This window comes from Sinocyclocheilus anshuiensis, unplaced genomic scaffold, assembly GCF_001515605.1.
Source record: "Sinocyclocheilus anshuiensis isolate Anshui unplaced genomic scaffold, SAMN03320099.WGS_v1.1 scaffold96, whole genome shotgun sequence".
Taxonomy (NCBI): domain Eukaryota; kingdom Metazoa; phylum Chordata; class Actinopteri; order Cypriniformes; family Cyprinidae; genus Sinocyclocheilus; species Sinocyclocheilus anshuiensis.
Window position 1 is genome coordinate 633,168 of NW_015554094.1, and position 8,160 is coordinate 641,327.

Sequence of the window (8,160 nt, forward strand, 5' to 3'; positions counted from 1 at the left end):
GCCGGCTGTTCTGACTCAAAGACTGTAAGTACGTCTTTTATATTTAAAGAGTTTTTATATTTTATATATTTAAAGCGAGTTTTTTGGGCAGTGTAGAGTAGTGCTTGTTGTTTGTCATTTCTCCGATTACAAATGCAGACATGGTTTTATGTTTACGCGGCGCAATGCGCAACGCAAAGCGTAAAAACACAATATAAGTCATTATAATCAGTAATGATGTCCCCACTGGATGCAACAAATGCCTCGTTTATAAAGGGTTTTATTGGTTTTGTCTCGTCGTGCCGGGACACATGGAAACACAGTATGGTAAGGGGCGTAACATTTCTGTCACACTCTTGAGGTATTCAGCCAATCACAACGCACTGGATAGCTGGCCAATCAGAGCACACCTCACTTTTCAGACCGACGAGCTTTGTAAAAATCGACGTGTTTCAGAAAGGCGGGGCATAGAGGAGAAACAATAATGTACAGTATGTGGAAAATAATGTGTTTTTTGAACCTTAAACCGCATAAACACATTGCTTTACACCAAATACACAACATAATGTTCTTGTAGCAACATCATATGACCCCTTTAAAGTTACTTAATAGTAATTCATCCACAATGTGTACTAGAAGTCGCTTTGGATCAGAGATGATTGACAGGTCTTGTTCTTTCCACATTACAGAGAGAATTGGGAGAAGAAACCAATTCTTATCCAACGACAGAATCCAGACTATTACAAAGGACTCTTTTCGACGGCTGAGTTTGACTGCATCTTAAGAAATGTAAGCAGTTTTTCTCTTTGATTTAGAAAGAATTATTATCTCTAATGTCACTGTCGGATATAATGATCTGTGTTTTGTTCAGAATGATGTTCAGTATGGAGTGAACCTGGATGTGACGAGCTACACAAACGGAAAAAGAGAGACACACAATCCTCCAGGAAGAGCGCTACCGTACACGCTGTGGGATTTTTATGAGGTACATTTCCCTAACACACGAAATTGAGAGATTGTATGATTATTACTGGTATATATTTTTGGCTTTGGTCACCACATCTTCTATAAAAGATCGTTTTTTGACTTTGCACATTGTTACAAAAATATTCGAATCAAAACGAATGTTGTTCTTTTGAACTTTCTATTCATCAAAGAATCTTAAAAAAATAAATGTATCACAGTTTTCACCAAAATATGAAGCAGCACAACTGTTTTCAACATTGATAATAATCAGAAATGTTTCTTGAGCAGCAAATCAGCATATTAGAATGATTTCTGAAGATCATGTGACACTGAAGCCTGGAGTAATGATGCTGAAAATTCAGCTTTGATCACAGCAATAAATTACATTTTACAATATATTCAAATAGAAAATGGCTATTTTAAATTGTAATAATATTTCACAATATTACTGTTTTTACTGTATTTTTGATCAAATAAATGCAGCCTCAGTGAGCAGAAGAGACGTCATTCTAAAGCATTTGAAAATCCTTTCAACATCAAACTATACGATACAATAGCATAAAGGTCATGATATGCCGTCGTGCGAACGTTCTTAAAATTGGGAGAACTGTCATTACAATAGAAATAGCACTTCTGTAAAGCCTCAATGTTTACTTTACTGTTAAAGTGTGAAGTTTATTCACAGATGTTGTTTTTCATCTGTTGTCAGAGCGGCTGTTCTCTCCGAATGCTCAATCCTCAAGCGTTTTCCTCCACTGTGTGGCAAGTGCTCTCTATTCTTCAGGAGAAGTTTGGCAGTATGGCGGGTGCAAATGTGTATGTGACAATGATTCATAAACACTATTATTTATTACATTAATTTGCTAAAATCTCTGTCGGTTATCGTTTAACTGTAATATGTTCTTCAGATATCTGACACCAGCGAGGACGCAGGGTTTTGCTCCTCACTATGACGATATAGAGGCATTCATTTTGCAGTTGGAGGGCAAAAAGCATTGGAGAGTGTACAACCCTCGGTGAGTGATCAGTTACGCTTTAAAGGAATAGTTCATCCAAAATGAAAATTTGCTGAATTTTTTCACCCTCAGGCTATTCAAGATGTAGATGAGTTTGTCTCTTAATCAGATTTGGAGAAATGTGGCATCACATCACATGCTCGGCAATGGATCCTCTGCAGTGAATGGGTGCCGTCAGAATGAGAGTCCAAACAGCTGATAAAATCATCACAATAATCCACACCACTCCAGACCATCAGTTAATGTCTTGTGAAGTGGAGTGGTGTGGATTATTGTGATGTTTTTATCAGCTGTTTGGACTCTCATTCTGACGGCACCCATTCACTGCAGAGGATCCATTGCTGAGCAAGTGATGCAATGCTACATTTCTCCAAATCTGTCCTGATGAAGAAACAAACTCTTCTACATCTCGGATGGCCTGAGGGTGAGTAAATTGCAAATTGTAATTTTTTAGTGAACTAGTCCTCTCAACTTCAGCTGTCATGTCCATAAATAAATAAAAAAATCTTGAGTATTAACTAGTAGTGCCTCTGTCGTCCCTCAGATCTGAAGATGAAGTGTTGCCACTGGTGTCCAGTCGTAAGTACAGTCTTTATGTACATAGCTGGTCATATTAACGAGTGTTTCATTAATGATAAAGTGGATAAACTCTCTCTCTGATGCATTTCTCCTAAAGCTAATTTCAGTCAGGACGAGATCGGGCAGCCCATCATGGACGTGGTGCTGGAAGCTGGCGATCTGCTGTATTTTCCCCGTGGCTTCATTCATCAGGACGACTGTCTGCCTGACACTCACTCACTGCACCTCACCGTCTCCTCTTTCCAGAGGAACAGCTGGGGAGATCTGCTCCTCAAAGTACAACCCTTCACTTCTGAGTCCGTGCTGTGAATAAATCTAAAATAATCAGTGATGAATGTCGAATGATAAGTGAATCTCACAAAAACTGACGAAACAAATCAAAATATCTTCACACCAAAATCAAAAGAAAATTACATTTTACTTCAAGAAAATGAACCTAATTTAGGGCCATTGCATGGTGAGTTTTTTTTCTTTAGCATTTACATTTAATCATTTAGCAGATGCTTTTATCCAAAGCGACTTACAAATGAGGAGAACAATAGAAGCAATCAGACCAACAAGAGAGCAACAGTATACAAGTCTCAGTTAATCTAGCACAGTAAACATAGCAAGGTGTTTTTTATTTTTTATTTTATTAAATAGAATAGGTAAGTGGTAGTATTAATTGGTCAGATGCTGACGAAAAAGATGTGTCTTTAGATGTTTTTTGAAAATGGCTAAAGACTCAGCTTCTTGAATCGAATCAATCAATGAATCTTGAATGAATCTGTAACGGGGCTGACGAGACGTGAGACGTGTGGATCCATCTGCAGGCTTTATTAAAGAGACGTGGTAAACAGGCAGGGTCAAACAATGGCAAACAGGTATATGGCGGGCAAAACACAAGAATAGTCCCAGGGCTAGCGTAGGTCACCGATCGGCAGACAGAATCACAGGGGCGAGACGAGAGGGAAAAATCCAGGAATACAGGCAAAGATCAGAAACCGCGGAAACAGGCAAGGCAAGGCAAAACAAGGAAAACACAGAGACTCGGAATGGGGTACGGGCTAAACAATACTCAGCAGAGAAAGGTGGTTAGAGTGGGTGTTATATAGTGAGTGAGGTGATTAGAAACAGCTGTGTGCAATGAGTGCAATCAGTGCAGTGTGCAAATCGTGCAAAGAATGATGGGATATGTAGTCCGGGGTGCTATGCAACAGTTTGTGTTGTGCGAGAGTCAATGTAATGGAAAGGGTGACCTCTGGTGGTGAATAAACGAAAGTCCATGGACCAAATTCGTGACAGAATCAAGCACACTTAACATCCCCCTTTCCTAATTATCAGTAGTAGGATCATTTAATTACTGTACTTCATTTTAAAAAAAATTTTTTATATATAATTTATTAATTTTTTTTACATTAAGGAAATAAGAGTTTTAGAGGAACATGCTGCTTTATTTCTTTTGATTTTTGGGGAGAAAGGTGATCTGGATATTATAAGATTCACCTATATTTACTCAACAATTTAGATATTGTCGTTTGACAAATGTTATTCACAATTTAAATTGTGAATTACATTTTTAAGAATATGTTTTAAAAAATGAATGAATAAATAAATAGTGCCCTAACAGGATGATTTAATTAATGTATTGTTGTTGTTTTGTATTTATTTATTTATTCATAATTTTTTAAGAAATGAGAACTTGTGCTGCTTTATTCCTTTTGATTGTTGGTGTGAAATGTGATACAGATATTTATTTTAAAGGAACACTCCACTATTTTTGAAAATAGGCAAATTTTCCAACTCCCCTAGAGTTAAACAGTTGAGTTTTACCGTTTTCGAATCCATTCAGCCAAATTAGCCTATTTTCAAAAATAGTGGAGTGTTCCTTTAAGATAAGATTTACCCTGATTCATTGAACGATTTAGATGTTGTCAGTTGTCAAATATAATTCACAATTTAAATTGTGAATTACATTTTTAAGTATACATTTAAAACGTGAATGAATGAATAAATAAATAAATAATGTCCTACCAGGATGATTTATTCATTCAAAATAAATTCATGAACGAATAAATAAATAGTGTCCTAACAGCACGATTTAATTACTGGGTTACTTTTATTTCTTCATTTATTTTTATTTGCATTACAGAAATAATGCAGATCTATTGATTTGAGGGTGAAATGCGAACTAGATATTTCTATGTAAGATTCAGCCAGATTAGATATCGTCACTTCAGTGAATGTATTTGATTTGCAGTTGATGCCAGCAGCTCTGGAGACTGCGATGGAGGAAGACGTTGAGTTCAGGAAGGGACTGCCGCTCGATTACCTTCAGTTCATGGGAGTTCAGAACTCTGAGAAGGTACTTGTGTTTCTACTCCATTAATATACAGAGCTGTACCGACACAGAAATCACTTGTGCGTGTGAACAGGAAGACCCACGGAGAGACAAATTCATTGCATGCGTCGAGGGCCTGATGAAGAAACTGGTCGATTATGCACCAGTCGATGCTGCTGTGGATCAGAAAGCCAAAGACTTCCTGCACGACTGCCTTCCACCGGTGCTGAGCGCTGGTGAGTCTCACAGTAACACCTCTACTGAAGGTCGGGGGGGGGTTGCTTTAAAATATCCCTTTTGAAAGGTCAGACATATAAACTTAAGCCAGTTCTGTAAGTTTCAGAAAAGGTTTGTCTGATAAATGTCTAAATATATAGCAGTTTTACAGAAATAACAGTTCATCAAGTATTTGTGTTGTATCAGATATTGCAGTAATACAATATCTGTTTTATACTGTATGTTAAACTCACCCGCAAAAAAGGCAATTGCTCATTTTAATCTCTTATCTCGGTTTTTATCTCAGAATTGTGAGTTTATATCTCTAAATTGCATGTTATAAACTCATAATTTTGAGTTTACATCAAGCTATTCTGAATTTTTTTCTTGGAATTTTGAGTTTACAATTCCCAACTATGATTTTATTTTCCTCAGAATTTTCAGTTTACATCTCACAGTTGACTTTTTTTTCTCATAATTTTTAGTTTGCATCCTACAATTCAACATTTTTATTCAGAATTTTGAGTTTACATTCCACAATTCTGACTTTTTTCCCAGAATTTTCAATTTGCATCTCACAATTACGACTTTTTTCTCAAAATTTTGAATTTATATCTTGCAATTCTGACTTTTTCTTTGAATTTTGAGTTTACATCTCGCAATTGACTTTTTTTCTCATAATTTTGAGTTGAAATCGTACAATTAAAAATTTTTATTCAGAATTTTGAGTTTACATTCCACAATTCTGACTTTTTTTCCCAGAATTTTCCATTTACATCTCGCAATTCTGACTTTTTCTCAGAATTTGGGGTTTATATCTCACAATTCTGACTTTTTTCCTCAGAATTTTCAATTTACATCTCACAATTCTTTTATTTTTTGTAAAAAAAAATTTCGTAAATGACTTTTCTTCTTGCTTCTTTGCTAATTCACAATTGTGACTTTTTTTCCTCAGAATCTCACAATTCTGAGTTTGTATCTCGTTATTTATATCAGAATTGTGAGAAAAGTATGAATTGTGAAATATAAACTGAAGAATTGTAAGGGAAAAAGTAAGAATTTTGAGGGAAAAAACTCGCTATTACCTTTCATAGATTAAAGCTCAAACATTCATTCAATAAAATGCATTTGTGTGTGTTTTGTAGAGGAGAAGGCCAGCAGTGTGTACGGGGCTCCTGCTCGATGGGGAGACGGTGAGGCCCTTGGTGTGACTGTTCAACTGAAGGGCCAAACCCAAATCAGACTCTTGGGGGCCGGAGCTGCAAGGTACCAATACACAGTATTTTCTATAACCCTGATCAGTCTTCTCAATCTGGTATTGTAAATTGCATAAAGTGAATTTGTAATCTGAACTGAATGTGATGAGAGAACTTATATAACTGATTTATAAAGGTATACATTCAGTTTTGTTTTGTTGTAATAAATAGTATTTTAATTTAATAAAATGTTCGAATTAATATAACATGTCTTCATAGGTTGTGCGGTGATGGAGACACTGTGACTCTTTTTTACACTACTGAGAACTCTAGAGTCTATCATAAAGAAGAACCCAAGAGCATTGAGATGAAAGCAGAGGTAAACACACGCTCTTGTCTGAAATGACTGCGGCTTTGACCGTCTTTAAGCATTTGACTGATCGTGTTTCTTTTTAACAGCACATAGATGCCATGGAGTTTCTGATTCATTCATATCCCAAGTTTGTTTCTGTGGCCTGTTTGCCATGTGAGACAGTGGAGGCAAAGGTACTGCATGCATTTGTTTTATACTTAAGGACTTCAGCCATTAAAGACCTGTTCAAGTTGCTTTTATGAATTAATGCATGTGGTGAGTTTGAAATGAATGTCATTTTGCAGATGTCTCTGGCTGAGCTGCTCTTTGAGAAGGGACTGATCCACACAGCCGAACCTTTGACAGCTGAATAAAAACAGTATTTTGTGGCTAAAGAAAATGAGTGTCCTATGTCATATGCTTATCATCTGTTGTAACTACATATTTTTTGTAAACTGAAATTGTCTCCAATGTGTATAAAACATCTTTAGAAAGCGAACCAAGAGTATTTTTGAGGTTTCTTTGTCCTGTTGACCAGTCTGAAAATAAATTAATATATGTGTGTGTACAGAATTGCTCAAGTTAAACTTAAAATGTTATTATACACAGGGTTCCCATGCTTCTTGAAAGTACTTGAATTTCAGACATATGGATTCAAGGCCTGGAAAGTACTCGAAAACAAACATAGGTCCTTGAAAGTGCAAAAAATGTTGTTTATGCAGGGATTCAAATTTTCCGTCGCTACGACGGATTTCCGTCAATTGGAAAAAAAAATGAGGGGAAAAGAAACATGTAGCGCATTGTTGTTATTGTTGTTCTGCCGGCACACCAAAAATCATTCCCGGTGTAGTGCCGAAATTTGCACCCTGCCAGATTATGCACCCCCTAGTATTGGTAGGTTTAGGAGTAGGTGTGGGGGAGGGGTTAGGATTAGGCAATCAGGTAGCGACTTCAACGAGGGGATGCATCATCTGGCAGGGGTGCAGAATTCAGCACAACACCGGCCACGGCTGCAGCTTCTCAGTGACAACATAGGGATGCCGCTCGCATCATTCACAGTCGGGTTATTAGCAGAGAACACAGAGCAGGACTTGAATTTCAGGCGCAGGATTGCGGCTATTAATAACAATTGTACTCATTCCCGCAGGTTCTGCGTTTATAACGCGATGACCGATGACGGAACGTATCATTTGCACGTGCTTTTGAGTCTTGAGAACTCACTCGCGTGCTCTCATGTTCTGTGCGCCCACAGATCGCGATAAGTAGAGTGACAGATTTTAATAATTATTAAGGGAGTTTGCCAATGTGATATTGTTTCAATACAACAGTTCAGTAAACAAGTACTGCCTGATTTTGCTCTATTTCTTTAACGAAAATTGTTCCAACTATAGTAACAGCTCAGCCACTTCGCATCTCTAAAAGCAAACACAGCTGAGTTTCATTCATTCAGTGAAAGTGCGTTTTTAAACGAATCTAGTGAGTCAGTGATTCATGATTACCCATTCATAAAGACAGTCACTTGCTTCATTCCTGAAT

General features: G+C 37.0%; 1 protein-coding gene across 3 annotated transcripts in view; it reads left to right on the plus strand.

The window, feature by feature from the left end:
* LOC107669424 (bifunctional lysine-specific demethylase and histidyl-hydroxylase NO66-like) overlaps nucleotides 1-7,220 on the plus strand; it is a 17,539-nt gene extending 10,319 nt beyond the window's left edge. For all 3 annotated transcript variants that reach the window (XM_016461633.1, XM_016461634.1, XM_016461636.1), the window contains exons 4-15: nucleotides 669-768; nucleotides 851-964; nucleotides 1,655-1,761; nucleotides 1,854-1,961; nucleotides 2,506-2,540; nucleotides 2,638-2,816; nucleotides 4,780-4,884; nucleotides 4,955-5,096; nucleotides 6,222-6,342; nucleotides 6,552-6,651; nucleotides 6,732-6,818; nucleotides 6,930-7,220. In XM_016461633.1, coding sequence (XP_016317119.1) covers nucleotides 669-768; nucleotides 851-964; nucleotides 1,655-1,761; nucleotides 1,854-1,961; nucleotides 2,506-2,540; nucleotides 2,638-2,816; nucleotides 4,780-4,884; nucleotides 4,955-5,096; nucleotides 6,222-6,342; nucleotides 6,552-6,651; nucleotides 6,732-6,818; nucleotides 6,930-6,998 — 1,267 coding nt within the window. In that variant the 3' untranslated portion in view covers nucleotides 6,999-7,220. The remainder of the gene's footprint in view (nucleotides 1-668; nucleotides 769-850; nucleotides 965-1,654; nucleotides 1,762-1,853; nucleotides 1,962-2,505; nucleotides 2,541-2,637; nucleotides 2,817-4,779; nucleotides 4,885-4,954; nucleotides 5,097-6,221; nucleotides 6,343-6,551; nucleotides 6,652-6,731; nucleotides 6,819-6,929) is intronic.
* The last annotated feature ends 940 nt before the right edge of the window (nucleotides 7,221-8,160 follow it).